This window comes from Xiphophorus hellerii, chromosome 5 (genome assembly GCF_003331165.1).
Source record: "Xiphophorus hellerii strain 12219 chromosome 5, Xiphophorus_hellerii-4.1, whole genome shotgun sequence".
Taxonomy (NCBI): Eukaryota; Metazoa; Chordata; class Actinopteri; order Cyprinodontiformes; family Poeciliidae; genus Xiphophorus; species Xiphophorus hellerii.
In genome coordinates this window covers 14,414,109-14,432,299 of record NC_045676.1, presented here as the reverse complement: position 1 = coordinate 14,432,299, position 18,191 = coordinate 14,414,109, and the positions used below count along the sequence as shown (strand labels likewise).

At 38.8% G+C, this 18,191-nt stretch overlaps 1 protein-coding gene across 3 annotated transcripts in view; it reads left to right on the top strand.

Moving 5' to 3' along the window:
• Nucleotides 1-18,191, top strand: part of dlc1 (DLC1 Rho GTPase activating protein) — a 79,371-nt gene that overhangs the window by 39,285 nt on the left and 21,895 nt on the right. The window contains exon 1 of one of the 3 annotated variants that reach the window (XM_032563722.1): nt 15,441-15,728. The exons of the other annotated variants lie outside the window; for them this stretch is intronic. Coding sequence (XP_032419613.1) covers nt 15,713-15,728 — 16 coding nt within the window. The 5' untranslated portion in view covers nt 15,441-15,712. Of the gene's footprint in view, nt 1-15,440; nt 15,729-18,191 lie in introns of those variants that run through there. 3 annotated transcript variants of the gene reach the window in all.

Genomic DNA, 18,191 nt, shown 5'->3' with positions numbered 1-18,191 from the left:
TCATTTCTTTTTGAAACATAGAAGGATGTCAGACGCTTTCAGCAGGATTGCCCAGTAGCCCTCTTGACTTCCTCTTGTTCCCTTCACAGTGCATGCTTCACTTCTTCAGTCCCCCTCACTTGACTTACTCAGTGACCCAAACAGCAGAATAAAAACCCAACTAGAACAAGGAATCTCTTTATTGCATGAGTCTACTAACATTATGTGCTGATGGAGAGTAGATTCTTGCAGTGCAAACATTCACAGAACTCCAGATTTAGCAATCCAAAAATGCTGTTCCAAATATTTAGGCAAATTATTGATTTCTCTGCAGTCTCAATATTCATTTCATACTGCAGTTTTTCAGAGACTCATAGACTCTTGCTTCATTCGTCAGCAGAAATTTATGAGAGCTGTGTGGAGCAGTGCTGTTGTGTAGACAGGGCCGTCTTTATTAGTTTGAATCACTGTGGAGAGGCTGCTTCTCCAGCTTTAATCAATACTGCAAGGATGCTTTTATTAGAGGAAAGTCATGAGTTGTCGACTAAGAGACCCCGGGGCGATAAGGCACATGAGTGAGGAATGTAGAGCAAGCAGTTAAAAAGAAAAGCAATAACATCTTGTGCTGAATGTCTGAAAACAACTTAAAACTGTGAAAAGAATACAAAGCTTGATTGTGATTAATATTTTCTGGAAAACGTGTGACTAGTTTGTGTTTTAGTGATTACTTAGGATTGTGTTTTTTCAGGACATAAACATAGGAATAGAGACCACTTCTGGGAAAAAAAAAAATAGTTGAATGAAACACATTTCATTCTTATGGCAAATGTATTTGATCATACCGATGGAATGTGTTTTTGATTAAAATGCAGAGTACAAAGATACGGTGTGAAAATTGAAAGTGTCAAAAATGAGTGATCACATTTGCACACATTTAAGCTGGTTTCAGATGTTTTGAACACAGTTGTAAGAACAGATCAGGCAAAAGAAGACCGGGAAGTGGCATGCTTATGTTCACACGAATGGCACACATTGTAACTAGAGCTTTGAGGTTTTCCTGATAGTCAGTGTGTAAGTCTGTTTGTATAAAGTGGTTTGCAAAAGTCTTCATACCCCCTGAACTTTCTCCTACGTTTTTGATGTTACATCTGCAACAGCTGTATTTTTTTATAGGAATTTTGGAAAGTAGGCCCAAATTATGAAGTAGAAGAAAAATAATATGCAATTTAAAAATGCTTCATAGGCAATACTTTGCAGAACTATCTTTTGTTGCAGTTACAACTGCAAGACCTTTGAGGTAACTATTTACCAACTTTACATATGTAGAAAGTGACATTTTTGCACATTCTTCTTTCCAACATAGCTGAAACTCAGTCGGAAGTAACACAGTATCTCTGGACATCAATTAAGTTTTGTGTGGGTCTTTTGAGTGGATTTAAGTCTGGACTTTGACCGGTCCATTTGAACACATGAATATCTTTGAATATGTTTTTGTAGTCTATTAAATTAAATTCTAATAAAATAACTTGCAATAAGGTTTGTGGCTGTAACTTGATAAAATGTGATAAAAAATTCAAGGGGTGTGAATCAATGTTTTTGGGATTAAAAGGACAAGGCCAGTGTTTGTGTTGATAAAAGCATAGTCTACAACGATGAGGCGTGGGTAGAGTGACTCGTCACTCATCATTAGCTGTTAAACAAGCGCATTTTGATACAATCTATTCCAGATGGAGTACTTAAGCCAAGTTTTAGAGCCCCATTAAAACATCCTCATCTCTGGTGACTTAACTGCCTCTCCGGGTTCCTGATCTCATGGTCTGTTGTTTGTTTACTCTCCGGTGGGCTTTCATTTCCTGGATGTCTGCTCATTTTAGCATGGCGAAGCAGTCTCAGTGGGTCAGCCATTTTTAATTTACTGAGTTAGTCTACTGGAGATGACAGGCTAATCCTTAGGTGATGTTTTTGATCACAGAAATATATTAGTGAAAAGTAGCATGTAAACAACGATGGCGTCTGTCGGATATGCCACATTAAAAAAACGCCACATTATAGTTGATTATATGTGCAGAACACCATGTTAGTAAAAGTAGTAAACCTGCTGAGAGACAGCAGCTACAGTCTCTCAGATGCAACAGAAACATCAACACATTTTCTAACTCCACTGTTACTCCTGGTATTCCACAAACTGATTTAAAACACATCACTTTCATGCTCTGTCACAATTTATTTCATACATTCACTATATTCTCTAAAACTATGTAGTTCCTTTCCTTAAAGGTTGTCAGAAAAGTTTAAAAATTTGTTTGAACGTAAAGAAACAGTCAAATGTGATGACAGGATATGAATTTTGGTTTTTGTGATAAATCAGCCAAAACTGCTCATAGTGCTTACAGTTTGTCTTTAAAATTCAACTCAAACTGCTCACTAAAGACACTGGTGCTGAATGGCAGTCTCATGACTGTCATGACATGCTAAGAGCTCAACTTCCTGGCAACTGAGGCAATATTTTGTAGTAACAACACCTGGATGACACCACTAGTTGGTTAGGAAGGCATGTCTGTATAAACAAGGCAATAGGCAAAAAAGTACAGTGGACCCCCGGTATTTGCTGGAGTTGGGAACCACAGCCACTTGCGAATCGCTGAAATACACAAATACTTGATACCCCCTCAAAAAACCCTTATTATAATAGTTCAAACACAAAATACACCTCAGCTCAACAGGGCAATGGCCATATTTTCATTCCTTGGTGGACTTGTTTACCCAATCATTATGAAACTTTGAACTGAAGTAGGAACACCAACATACACCAAAGATTACCTGCTACTTCCTTGATAACGCAGCCGTTATGATTCCCAACATCCCTTTCGCTTTCCGACTTATTGGGTTCTCTTCACTGAAGACCCCACACTACAGATTGAACATAATCTGCCTTTTGACTGATCAGTCGACAATTGTTCATACAATACAGACCAAAAGTTTGCACACACCTTCTAATTCAATGGGTTTTCTTTATTTTCATGACTATTTATAAGGCAAGAAATCCCACTTATTAACCTGTCAGGGCACACCTATGAAGTGAAAACCATTTCAGGTGACTACCTCTTGAAGCTCATCAAGAAAATGCAGAGTGTGTGCAAAGCAGTAATCACAGCAAAAGGTTGCTACTTTGAAGAAACTAGAATATAAGGGGTATTTTCAGTTGTTTTACACTTTTTTGTTTAGTGCATATTTCCACATGTGTTATTCATAGTTTTGATGCCTTCAGTGTGAATCTACAATGTCAATAGTCATGAAAATAAAGGAAACTCATTGAATTAAAAGGTGTGTCCAAACTTTTGGTCTGTACTGTATATCCTCCAGAATAAAAGAGGTGTTGGGAGTGACCCTTCACCTTGCAGTCACTCTGGGATGCTAACCCCTTTGGCGCTCTGAATGGGTGGCTACAAGGCCACTGGCTGAGTGTTGTCACTCTGTGTCCCAGTCAGCCTCTAATTTAGCTCTTTACAGGGAGAATAATAGAAGTGCTGGGGCACTTAGCACTAGCTTGTAGGCAAAGTGACACTTTGACAACTTAATGTGTTTTTTGCATGTGTGGGCGAGGTCAGGGTCAGCGAACTTTATACGGGTCCAGCATTAATTAGCCTAACTGCCCTGACAGATCACACATTTTCCATTTGCTACCTGAAACATCATGTTGTACGACAAACTTATAATAGATGAAAAATGTGCTTCAAAATAGCCTTTGGACAGTTTATGACATCTTTCCTCTTTTCAGATAGTGTCCATTTAAACCCTAATGATGAGTAAACAGGTTGAGTCCTTTACACTCTTTGTCTTTCTGTCTGCAGGGTCAACATAGCTGCCAAGTGTAACACTTAAGTGTCTCTTTTAATATAAATGCAGTGAGACATGACCTAGAAAATCCTGGCACTCAGGCCTCACACTCAACATTGTTTTTTAAGAGTAATTTGAAAACCTAAAAAATCTCACATTCCTACTATGTTTCCGTTTCATTCTGTTTTTTCCGTAGGCTGTTTTCTGATTACGATACTTTGAGCAATTTATCAAACTTTCTTATTTTTGTAAGCTGCACATCAGGAAAGACTAAGGGACTAAATCACGGGTAATTTCCCTCAGGGATAATTTGTAAGTGATGAAGTAGCAGGGAGAATTTACAAATGGAGACAAATGATTTTGAAATTCTTCTGCTTTCTTGACTAATGTCTTATTCTTTAAAATAATATTGTTCCCTACAGGTTTGGGTTTTACAATGTGTCATAGTTTATGTTGCATGTCAATTCACATTATCCTTTCCTTTGAACCAGCAGTAACCGTTGTTGCATCAATTCTGTCTGTACCGCAGTGCTTATGGTCAAATGAAACATTTTGGTTGTAAGTTATACCCTAGTTCTCAACTGGTACTGGAACTACTACAACTACAAGAATATTTAGTACTATAAGATTATCCTTTAGTATTAAAAATTCAGTATTTCTGTAACTCAATGTGTTTTCACTGTTTGTTGTTCATTGTTAAAATCCTGCAGGATTTAGTGACTTTCCTTTGAAAGGACCTGACAGACCTTTGCAGACTGGAACAAATGACAAATTTACACCTTGAGTTTAAACAAAAATTCATGAGGTCATGAATTTTGCCAGATGCTTATCGTTTGTCTGTTGAAACACATGTTTGAATCAGCAACAATTACTACCTCTCCATTAAACCTGAGAAAAGTTTTGATTATTTTATCACATTTATAGTACATAGCATTTAATTCTCAGGTATTTCTATAGATTTACTGCTTCGTGTTTTCTATCCATTCATTGACATTTGCTGCTTGCAAAATAAATACACTGAGCAAGGGTCAATGCAATCCAAACCCGAGACAGTTGAAAATACGGTTGCTCGGTCTCTCCTGCCCAAACTCCAGCTGGAGGGGATTAGTCCTCCTCCACACTCGGGAGCAGAGATACCATCCTCCTGGGACCAATGGGAAGCAGACGGATGAGGGGGAAGCCACAGGTCTCACTGAGGCTCCTGTTCATCACCCAATGTCTCCACCCTAAGATATGTCGGTACCATCTATTAGTTTGCAGAGTAAATAAACCAACCACATCTTTCTAAGAAAGAAAGAAAGAGAGAAAGGAAGAAAGAAAGAGAGAAAGATTGGGAAAATAAAGAAACGGTGGTAAGAATGAGGCACTAATATCTTCTGACTATTATTCAAGAAAAGGAAGAATGTTCAACATCTACTAGATGCTAAAACCAAAACTGATACAAAACGTGTAAAATTGTAGAAATTGAAGAAAAAATAAGTTGAACTAAAGAGGGTCAATCCGGTGCTTATCTTCCTCTCCTTATACAGCAACACCTACCTTAAGTTCAGTCTGTTTATTTACACATAGCCTAATTTTTTACATTCCTTCGATTCCTGCATGCTGTATTGGGGTCAGCTATGTATACAGATAAATATTTAGACTTTCAACTGAATGAAGCCCCTTCATAATCATATCAAAACCCCTCATTGTTGACTCTCTGCATACTCCTTGAAAAATATCACACATGCAAATGTTGGCTTGCACAGAAGCAAAAAGAAACGGTTTCCAAATGAGTCTCTGTGTTTACTGAGCGCATGAGACAATTGCCTTGGGAATACCATGTCTATACAGAGATTAGTAGGTCAAGGTTGTCACGTGAGGAATCAGACAATACTGGCTGGATGTTCTCTGCTTTCCTGTTGTGTTTTGGCAGTCTTGAACTGAAGCACACTTGAAGCAAAATAGAGAAGAAGCACTTGAGGAGGTCCTGGAAATCAATTATTTAAATTGTGTCAGAGCTGGGAATTGTTGTCCTGCCTTGCAACACTTTTTAGAACACAGAATGTATTCTAGAATCACATTTTTAGAACCATAATTTCCAATTGGAATTTTATGTGCTAGACCAACACAAAGTAGGAAAATCATGCACAGTTTTCAAAAGTGTCAGTCAACCCCAATCTTCCAGCACAGGCTTCATTTATCTCTATCCATATTCATGTGTTTCCTTGTCTAATAAAGAAAAGTTCCTCACAGCATGACAATCGTAGCATCATGATTCCCTATGGTGAAGTTGTGCTCAGAGTGATATGCAGTCTAAACTTTTCACCACACAAATTCCTAGTAAAATATCTTGGAGTTTGTGGTTATATTGTGACAAAATATAAAATGGTTGCAGTTATACTTATTGCAAAGCAATATAAATATAGCATTTTGCTTCGCTTTACTTATGCAAAAATGTGAATAGGCATCTGAAGAAGTTTGGGTTTCATTAAGAAGCAATTACAATATCTGTACATTTTCTTACCTGTTCTGTCATTTATCATGCTTTGATCAGTAGCACTCTCACTTGTCCTAAGCTATGAAAAATGGCCCAGGAGCCTTTAGATGTTGGACGCTTGCAGAGATCAGTCTGAAATTCAAACCTACTTGGTGCACTTTGGCTTGAAGGAACCTCAAGATCAGGGACCAATCTCTCAGGTGAACCTGGTTTGTGTTTGTCATGACAGGCTTCATGTCTGCACAGTCTGACACATGGCTCTCAAGAGGTCAGGGGTACAAAGGAGGTCATGGGTCAGAGCAGAAAAGACTAAAGCTTCAACTTCCTGCGCTGTCTGCTGACAGATAATGCACACAGGGAGAGAAAATGGATATCTGGTTTTATGGAATTTGGGCGTCACTGGACTCAGTTATGTTTGACACAAAAGTCAAAAACAGGAAAGATAATGGAGGTGTGCAAAAAAAAAAATTTCTCTAGAGATCCTGAACGCATATTTTGTGCCCTTTGGATGCGCATGGAAAGGATTATAGTTAAAATAAAATTAAACTTCAATTGAACAACAACAAAAAAAAAAAAACACGTGGCATGTGCCCAAAGTAAGCCATTAATTTTTTCACCCTGATGTAATTTTTCTCCTTCTCCTTGGTAACGGACAATAATCCTGTCACACCTCCAGCTACTCCTAAATTTACAAAAACGTTGCCACGGGGCTCGTTCCCGACCGTTTGCAATCACAGTTCGCACCTAAGGCTGGCTGAGTCACCGCTGCTGAAAGCCAGTTGGCACGCACCAGTTTACACCAACGCCAGCTCTTCTGTGCATCTGCCAACTGCACTTTCATTCCAAACAATTCATCACAGTGGCAGATACTATCAGCACACTCTGCATTCTTACAGATCACTGTCACTTTATTTTCGTGATGTACAAAAGAAGTGCCTCCCAGCTGTATTTTCTTTATAACTGACGTGGCCAAATTTCTGGAACAAAAGTGCAAATTAGGCCCTGTGCACGTGCTTCAGATTCAATATAAACATGAATTTAACTGAGCTGCAGTCTTTCGCCACAGTTGGAAAAATCTTTTGCAATACTAATGGTAAGCAGCACTATAATACAGGCTATTAAACATTTGATATATAAGAGGAAACTGATGTCAGCAGGAAAATAACAGCTTCAGAAAGCTGACTGCAGCTCACATTCTGTATACATCAAGTTGTCAGAATCTTTTCCACATTTTAATTAGCATTGTACTGAAGTCTGCATGGGATTGTTAGTTCTAATTACCTGATGACCTTATATTTGAACCAAACAGTCACCTGAGAAATTATCTGATAGCAAAAAACAGGATCCAGAAACTAGTTAAATATTTTAAATGGGTGAAATAGTTTAAATTATCCACTGCCTTTTGTCATTGTTTTTAGTTTGTTTAAAACATTACTTTGCTGCACTTTGCAACAAACTTTAATGTGATTTGATCTATAAATAAAATAAACATTGTCTTGATAAGTTTTTTTGTTTGTTTGTTTTAAGAGTAGGATTGTATCGATACCAAATCCTGATCTGATACTAAATTAAACAATGCCAAGTACAGTTAACACAATTGTTCATAAAACAGAGAATTCATAAATGATAAAACACAAGATTAATGAATGAAGTTCATATTAGAAACCGGGGGTTCTAACATGAGAAAAAGCTTCTAGCAAACACAACAGCTAAAAGAAAAAGTTCATGAGACATGTACTTCCCAGTTAGTGTACTTTAAACTCACACAGGTGAGGATAAACACTAACATCCATTTTGGTTTACTTTAATCTGTCTGATAAACCAGGATGTTTGGAAAATTAAGCAATGTGGAACACATGTTAATCGAAAAAGCAATTATTGTACGTCACTGGGTCTGGAACAGGAACTCTGGAAGTTTCCAGGCGTCGTGAAGCAGCTCTGAACGCTCTTCCATTCACAACCATATGGTTGGCATCATTAACCACTCCCCAAATATTCATGTTGGTTTCCCAAGCAAACCGCTACCGCTTGTAATTCTTGGAAAATGTAGGCACACACAGTAACTCTTTGGCTAATGAAAAGCTGTTCCTCCACTCTCTGGGCCTGTAGAAATAGCAAACCAGATGGTTTCCTTCTGCCAATAACAAGAGGTTGCCATTAAACATCGTCAGTCTTGGTGGAATAATGATCTGACGTTTGTGGAATAGCATTTTTAAGCAAATTTTTCCCACGTTTTTGAAGAAATGTTTCAGATTTAGAATCTAGAAGTGCTTTGCTACTTTACATTTTTCAAGGTTTACTTGAACTTCCAAGCTGTTTGCAACATCTTGTTTTCTAAGTTTGCCTTTAAGTGTCTTCAGCCAGTTTTTCTAATTCACAACATGTGTCTGCCTTGTTCTATTAACCTCTTAAAAATCTCTTTCAGTTGCGTTCTTCCTTCCTCTGTCATCTAATTCTCACCCTGAAGCAAACCCTCCCCTATTCTGCTTTCTCTAAGCATGACTAATGGGAGAAACATGAGCAACAATATAGAGCCCTGGCCCTGTGTATTTGTTGAGATACTGATCAACTAACTTCTGATATCATAATATTGATGCAGTTTCTCTAAATGTTAAAGCTGAAGCGAGCCACACTGGACTATTGAATTTGGTGAGAATTTTACCCTCTAATGGTGAAGCGCATTTCTTGTGGGGAATTTTGCCTCTCCAGACATGAATGTTGTATTTTTGGTGTATATATGCAATGTCCAAGGTTTAGTAGACACCTTGTATGGTAGCATTTTACCGGGAAATGGTAAATTAACTGCATGAGTTAAGCGAAAGAAGTTTACAGACCGTCTTGTGATGTAGAAAATATATTCTTATAGAATAGAAATCTTGTCAGACAGGACACTAATGAGGATCAATTTGAGAAAGTTTGGCTTTTCACACAAGTGACACTCTTGCTATGATGTTCCTCAAAGTTTCATGGGAGCAATAGCAACCATGAGAATCAAAGAAATAGTGCACAAACAAGCACGAGGGCAGGCAAGTACTGGGTAAACCCTGAGGCAAGAGTTTTCTTTAAAGAGTCATATTTTTATCTTGTGATCTATTATGAAGTACTTTCCAAAACAAAATATTTTTTAGTTGAGTGGATCAGCTCATAAAACTTGCTTGTTCCCTGAACACACATGGTCACCAATGGGTGATCTCAAAGGAAAACTCACTGGCTTTCAATCAACAAAACTGCAGTATGAAATATATCAATGGGAAATAATGTTAATAGTCATTATAGCGGATCAATTGAAATCTGAATTGAAAACTTTTGAACAAATATTTGGCCTTAAACTATGATGTCTGTTTTTGTGCTGACAGATCCAGGCTCAGTATTTATGCTTTTTAAGAGTTAGTAAAATAACACAAATGTAGCATTGTTTAAATAATCATATTATTAAAAATGAACAATGGTTTTGTATTGCCATTGTCTGAAAATACAAAGCCTATAAGATAACTTTCAACTTACAGTTACTGGCATCCCTGACATCGAGCCGATTAAGGGAGACTTGTCTGATCTTAATCATTAATCAATTAATTGATGTGCCTTTAATATTAACTACTGCATTATGTTTTTCTCTCCTAAATGTTAAAACCAAATAATTTTTGTACTCATTTCAATAGGAACCAACCATAACATGTCTATTTTATGCATTTTATTCCCACAGTTTGTACTACCTGAGCACCAAAGTATCCCAGTTTGTGTGATGACTGATCCAGACCACATAATTTGACACCTGCTATACAAACACAAGTCAAAGCAGCAGCAACTATCATTCAAAAAGTTAAAATAAATATTAAATATTGATACAAGTTTTGACAAACAAATGTACACCAACCAACATCCAGACTGGATTGATACCTTCTTGTTACTATTTTAGAGTCCTGCTTTAGAAGTATGAATGCAAACAGAAAGGAAAAAAGAAACATTTCGGGGAGTTCCCCAGTTGGCTGTTTCCTGAGGGAGTCCCCAGAATTGTTTGGTCTAAAGCAACTTTTTCACGTACCATTGTCTGCAGTCTTTTTTATATATATTTGAATGTGTAAACAATATTTTCCTAAGGTGGTACAGGTTCTGCCTAATCCCTGATATTACACAAATCAGTTAAACACATATTCCACCACTCACTTGTCACTTATTATTCTAAACTGAAGGATCCACTCTGGGGCTAAATATTCCCTGCAAGCTCAGTCTGAGGTCCTGGATTAGGTTTGTGGTACAAGAAACCAACTGGAGCGATCAGTATTGGATTTCACTAACATGGGGATTTATGTGGATCTGTAGTTTATTTGAGGATTAAACGAGGATATTAAGTAAAAGGGTTTCAACAACCGTACCGAAGAGCTTCAAATTGTATTAGAAAGGAACATGGCGTCCTTGAACATGTGTGTTCATGTGTTTACTATTTGAGAAAATCAATGGCAGAAATTAACAAATTTTGGTTTCAATTTCATAAGCAGCTGTGCAGACGAAATCAAAGAAACTTAAAAGATCCTGCTAAAGCAGAATGCTGCAGCCCTTGGAGCCTTTACTCCTGGGGCGTGTAAAGAAACACTGATGATAAATGGATCCACCTCGGAATGCTTGCTTTGATAGAACCACATGGATCCATTGTTTGTGTAAAGCGTGTGTGTCAGGCTCCTGTCTCTATTGTGACCACGATCAGTCCATCAAAGCCCAGAGAGGGTATTGGCAAGGCGCTTGTTCTTCTGTCTCCTTCACACTTCCTCTGTTTGTATGCGTGTGCGTGTGTTTTTGTGAGAGCCAAACCAAGCCTCTGTCTCCTTGCACTTCCTCCTTACCATTGTGTGTTTGCAACTATTTGCTCTCTCTCTCTGTCTCTCTCTCTGCCTCTAATCAGTGTCTTATTGGGCTGATCCCAGAGACTATGGATGAACTATTTCTGGAGATTCCTGTTATGAAAAGATTATCCACTCCCCCTCCACCCTATCTGTTTATGTCTCAACAGTTGCACCCATTATTTGAACCTACATCAGTGAGAGGCTAAGGATATAAACTATGCTCTATATGGGAGCATACCTTTAACCTACTTGCTAAACATTCAATTCATTAAGATTTTAGTGGCCTTCCACTGAGGCCCCGTAACACGAAATATTGTTGTTCATGAAATATTGACATTATTTTCTACACTAGAATGACAATAAACGTACCAGTAATATCTTCCAATCTATTTTTCTTTTCATTAGGTAGAAAAAATATGTGCTTTTTTACTCCTCTAGATTAACACAAATTAGATGATCACTGCAAAGTTGCAATCTCTTGTCACATGAAGGCTCTATGAGATTTCCTTCAAGAATGGTCTTGACTCTATCCATCAACTCTGACAACAGTTTTCCTCTCCCAGCTGAAGAAACCCATCCCCACAACATGATGCTGCCACCACTGTGATTTATGGTGGTGTCTGTGTGTTCAGGGTGACATGATGCTTGATTTCCACCGTAGTTTTTACATGTAGGCCAAATGGTTTTGGTCTCATCTGACCAGAGTACCTTCATTTATATCTTTGAAAATTCCAAACTAGTATTTTTGTGGCTTGCTTCCAACAATAGTGTGTTCCTTGCCACTCTTCCGTAAAGGCCAGATTTGTAGAATTGGTGACTAATAGTTTGCCTATTAATGGATTATTCCATCTTAGCTGTAGATCTCTGCAGCTCCTCCCGAGTTACAGTGGGAAACTCTTGGCTGTTTCCCTGATTATTGCTCTCCTTGCCCAGCCTGTCAGCCTAAGTGGACGGCCATGTCTTGGTAAACTTGAAGAGTTTTGTTTGTAAAAAGTTATTTTTCACTCCACTTCATAGTTATCCAGTATTTTTTGTTGGTGTCTCATATAAAATCTCAATCAAATACAGTAAAAATGACAATGTGTAAAAAAAAAAAAAGCTCTAAAGAGATAAAATAACATAGTGACAAACAGTATACAGAAAAATTTCAACAAATACAAAACTATATTTCAAAGGCATATTTTTAACTCGGTGAGAGTAAATCAACTTACTGATGTTTACACACACAGACCGAACACAGCAACATTTTTTTACCTCCAAAAGACCACTATAACTTTTACAAACCCATGATTTGGTTATCTCCGCTGGAACTGTTTGCTGACATGGCCTTGGGTGTGTGTGTGTGTGTGTGTGTGTGTGTGTGTCGGTGGGTTTGTGTGTGTTGGAATGAGTCCTTCGTCCGCTGAACTTCACTTGGCCCCTCTGTTTGGGGTTAGTACTGGTGAACCCCAAGGCTATAACCCAGAGGATAGCTGTTTGAAGCTGCAAGACTTTTGTCTTTACTCTGCATCTTTCTCTCGCTTCTATTATTCTCTCCATCTTTTTTCCTAGTTCTCAATTTATCATTTCTAATGCTGATTTGCCTAGATTTTCACTTCCTTTATGCCTGGGGGTCAGAGGTGACAAAGCAAAGGTTATGGCTTGCAACAGTAGCTTTGCCTAACAGTTCAGCAGTTGAAGGACTGGAAATCAAATGACTACCTATTGTCATTAGTGGTGATAGTACAGACAAAATAATATATTAAATAAAATGTATTAAGTTGAAGTTTTTCTTTCTAGTTCCCTTTTCTGGGGCACATTTATATGCAGCGCTGGTTGTAATCCTTCTAACACCATTGCATCTCCTCATTTCCTTTCTTTTGTCCCACACCCATATTATACTTGTATTTGATTTGTATCTGAATCATAAGCCGAGCTCTCTGACAAGCTTTGATGAATGGAAACTGCAGACACTCCGAAAGAGACGCACTCATTTGCCCTGCAGCTACTGGCAGCAGCGGCACGTCTGCTCGTCTGATCTCAAACGCTTTACCACACACATTCATCAACAGTTGCGGGCATTCTTTCACAATTATCACTAGAAAACATCTCGGAGAGTTGGAGCCCCCTCGTCTCCTCGCAGGGGTTGTGGACCCACGTTGGAAGAGAGAGGTTTTAGCATTGGTGTTTTGGGCGCAGACTCTGGGTGGTCGGGTTTTTTTCTGCTCAGGGATTTGGCCTTGTTTGGTAATCTCTCTACATTTGTGCTTCCTCTTCTTATGCTTGCTCTCTCTGTCACTCACACACCCTCACACACAGTAATTATCCCTTTCTTCCGGCAGGTTATGAATTTTGTTTAGGTTTTCCTAAGTTAATGAGCTCCCTTTCTATAGTTTTGCTGACTGGATTGTACGTTGTTTTATGCTCGAGTGCAATAAGGCTGTTGTTTTTTTTTGCTAAATTCAATCATGTCTTGACACCCTTGGTGTCTGATCAAACCGATACTTGGGAATAAAATTATTATTTCATGTTATTAGGCACTTTGAACTGCCTTGTTGCTGGTAAAGTGCTATATAAATAAAACTTATTCTACTTCTTCTTCACCGAGGTGTGTTGAAGCAAAGACTCATCTAAAAGTTATAGGACACAGCGGCCCTCCAAGTCACCAAACTGACTGAACACATGGTAACAAAGGTCTGAGTTGAATAATGAAAGTTTTGAAGTGACACAAGTATATGAAAATGCAGTGGCAATCAAATCTATCCATATAAAAAATCTAATGTAAATATTATCCAGGTTTTATGGGTTTTTGAGGTTTACAGGAAATATTTTGAGTTGACTTCTGTATCTCAGTATCCAGTTCTTACTTGGAACAAGTCACAAGCAGATTACTTCAAAAGCAGAGAAATACTTTGATGCTTTGTTATATATATACTCTATATGCAGCCTTTTTACATTGCTTCGCACGCACCAACACACACACACATGCTCTTTAATGGAGTTGGCGAGATCTATGTTTCTGGCTAAATTGCTTCTGACTGAGGCGTCAGCTGGGACAGAAATAGCTGCCAACAACGTACTAAACAGTCATCCAGGATTTTCTGCATCATCCTTTCCTTCCATTTGTTTGCCATCCAAGCTTTGGGTTACAGACATTTCCTAGCCACATGATGACTTGTCTGGCTTTCTCTTTTTCTTGCTCCACCTTAACACTGTGAGATCATAGAAAATAATGTGGAGGTGTGAAATATATGGACGCAACCAAGCTGATACTAAGAGATGGAAACTAAGCTGCTACTTAGGCCTCACAAGATATTTAAACAGATCTCTGTTGGTTTTGTTTTTTGTTTGCTTTGACATGAATCAAGAGTAAACCAGATATTAAATTTGTTCTGTTTTTGATGTGGATGGAAAAAATTATCCTCTTATTGTATAATTATTAACTGGAATAAATTTGAAATACATTCAATATTTAAAAGAAAATGTTTTTTATACTTTAGCTTGAGTAAATTTAAAACCACTACTGTACAACTTGACAGGGCTCCTTTTCATACAGGTAGTTTTCTATGAATATTATTTAAAAAACACGTGACACTAAGTATTCAAGACAGTACGACTATAAATTATGGAGATTCCTTGAACATGGTGATGCATTTCAGACGCTTATTTCTACTAATTGTGTTGATTATGGTTTACAGCTGATGAAAACACATAATCCAATTCCTCAGGAATATTAGAATATTAAGCAAGACCTAAACTAAATAATGGGATTTTCAAGAGAAATAGTTACATTCTTCTCTCACACTATTCAGTCGACCTGATTGTGTGGCGTACGTGCACTGGGCGCGCTTCGCGGTGAAGGGCGGGCGGGGTGTGAATGCATTGTCATACCTGCAGCGGCCGTCTTTTCACGGCACCACTTGCGCTTTTCAGACTAATCTGGCGACACAAAGGAGCGTCTCACAGTTGTCTCCACTCGTTCCTAATAATATGCAAACTGGGTGCCAGCCCAGGAGTCAAATGCAGCTCATTAGGGGAGAGGTAGAAGCTGAAATGAAAACAGAGGAATCACCTCATGGGGGAAGTTCATCACTTTGATGAACTCAAAAAAAAAAAAAAAATGACCGCATCACTTTCTGCGCTTTGAAAATCCGTGTTGTCGTAGAGCTGGAGGGTTTTTTCGCTCCCCCCCGTCCCCACTCCTTACATGTTAGCAACTCCACAGGTCTGCAGCTGCTCCTTATCAGGTGGGGCGCAGCAGAGGAGTGGATCTGGATGGGGTGGGGGGTGGAGCCACCTCAGAGTTGCCCATTCCTAAAGCTTGAATCACACAGTTCTCCATTCACATTCCTGCTGGGATCTGCATCCTGAGCGTCGGAGGGAGCTGAAAGGTGCTGAAGACCTCTGAAACGCGTCAGAATCCGACCAGACACAAATGGATTTATTGTTTTGTAACACGATTAAGGGACATTTGCGACCAACACTATAGTGTTGTTTTTTTTGGCCCACACTGGATTTACTATGCGGACTTTGTACTGAGTGGAGTGGATCTGAGCGGATATCAGCCGGGGCGCAGCGGGACTCACGACCGTGACGCTTAATGATGATATTAACACGTAAGTCAGTGACTGATATCCACCACAAAATATATAAAATGATTTTAGTGTTTTGCTCTTACTGTTTTTAAGATGTAAGTTGTTTTTTTTACCCACTATACCCTATTTTTGTGACTGTTTAAATCTGTTATTTCTAAATTTGATTTATCACATGCACTACTTTTCTATAATTTCACCCTCACATATAAGACTCTTTCTAGTCGTCTAGAAGGAGTATAACGCTTCAGGCTGTCAGATAAGAAATCTGCCCCCTTCTCGTCGCATACCTTCACGTCCCCAGTCCTGTTTACAATCCACTGAATATCCCCGGGTTTTGTTTACCAGATAACCTTTCACGACTCACACACACACACAGACAGAAACGCACACCATGTCAGGGATGCTTCTCTGCTCTTGATTAAAAAAAAATCTTCACCAGGTTCTCCCTCCCTTTTTTTTTTTATACACACCGCTGCCAAAAAATTAAAAAAGTTTCCAGCAGATGAGCGCACCGCTGAGGTCAGACGGAATACTTACACTTACCAAATATAATCCGGTGCTGTAAATTTTCATTGACAAATAAAAATTGATAATAAAAATGCACATCTGGGTTGGGAATTACGCAATTCACTGCTGGATTTTACGAAATACAATTGAATCAAAATTTGATTCAAAACATCAGAATAAAGAGGAAGGGCAAGATAGGAATTGGAACATACCCCCAATGTACATACATATTTTTAAATATAAAAAATAATAAGAGATGGAATGTTAAATAGTGACAAAATCAAATGTTACATTAAAGTGAGTCGGTGGAAAGGATTTGTCACTTCTTCTGAATCATAACACATTAGTATAGAAGTCCTTTTGGGATGTATAGATTGAAGAAGGTTTTGAAATTTATCTTGTACAGTTATAAGTGATACTGTAAAGTAGGGGGATTTTGGAAGTGGCTGTTGTGTCATTGAAAGAACATTTGGACGTTTAATCAGCCACAGTTTTGTTTGTTTCAGTGTGCCTCTGAACAGAATTAAAACCTCAAGGTTTAAATAGCTCCTTTGCTCTCTACCCCAGAATCAACTGGGGCAACCAAATCCTATGAACTGCTGGGTGGTGGGCTAACATTGAGCAGCAAATTGTAAAATGGAATTTAGCCTTTAAAATTAGATAAACCATAGGTATATAGACCAATACCCATCCCTAACTCATCTTCTATATCTGGACTTCAAGCTTTGTTAACTACTTGTGCCTCTGGCCTTGTGTTGCAGCCATATGAAATCTTGTTTTCAGCATAGCTGTTGTCCTGGCTGGATGTGTTTTTGAATTTGTTTCCAGTTTTTACACTTTGTCCCAACAGTTTTGTCTATTCCAACACACTGTCTGTTATCACTAAGGTCTGGGTCAGATATGAGTGCAGAGAGGTTCACTTAAACCATAAAACCATTGGGAACGTGCTCAGACACACACACACACACACACACACACACACGCACCCACACGCACATGCACACACATATTTATTTTGATGCAACATGGAGTTAATGAAGAACACCAGGAGAAAACTGGTCTCGTCCCAGAAATGAGAAGAATAGTATCTTAGTTGAATGCTTGCTTGTTTGTTGTTTTTTTTCACTGAGAACACAAGACTAAACTCTGAAGAGAAATTTGTTTCTGTGAGAGGATCTGAAGAAGGAAATACGCCTCATCTGCACTCTGTGAAACAGGAAGTTAGCTGTTGCCTTATCTGGTAAATTTACATCCTGCTTTGGTCCGCCTGCCAGGCAAGTGGATCCATATGTTCCCTTTAGCTTTTACTTTCCTTATGGAGAAGGGTACATCCTTGGATATCTGAATGTTTTGGGGAGGAAAGATAATCCTCATCTGGCTGTAGGAAGCTCCGCAGAGGGCTTTGAGAAAGTCAGGTCACCTGATCCAGGGACAAGGCGCTTCTGGAGAGCATAAATCTGTCATCAGGGGCACTGAGGCCTTTGGGATTAGCAAAGCTATGATCCATCTGGCCCAGCTGTGGAGTTTGCTTGTGTATGTGTCTATGGATCCACTCCTACGTTCCTACACCAGCTGGTGGTAAATAACTTGAATGGTTGATGTGAGTAACTTCATTTTTGTTTCTTGTGTGTGTGTGTGTGTGTGTGTGTGTGTGGGCGTGTGTGTGCGGGTGTGCGTGGGCGTGTGTGGGTGTGTGTGTGTGTGTGTGTGTTGAAGACATTGCTTGAGGCCAACCAGATGGTGATATCTCTGGTACCATATCACTTAGCTAACAGCAAGACCCTCTCTGTGAACACCAACTGTCCCAGAATGTGAATCACAAAATATGATACCAAATTGGAGAGAAAAATCTGTTGTCAAACCTAAACATCTTTAGGTTTCAATACTGGTCACGCTAGAAGAAGCTTTGGTGTCCAGTTGGTCTCAGCGTTTTGACACTACCACTGGTTGAGACTCAAAGTTTAGCCTTTCAGGGAA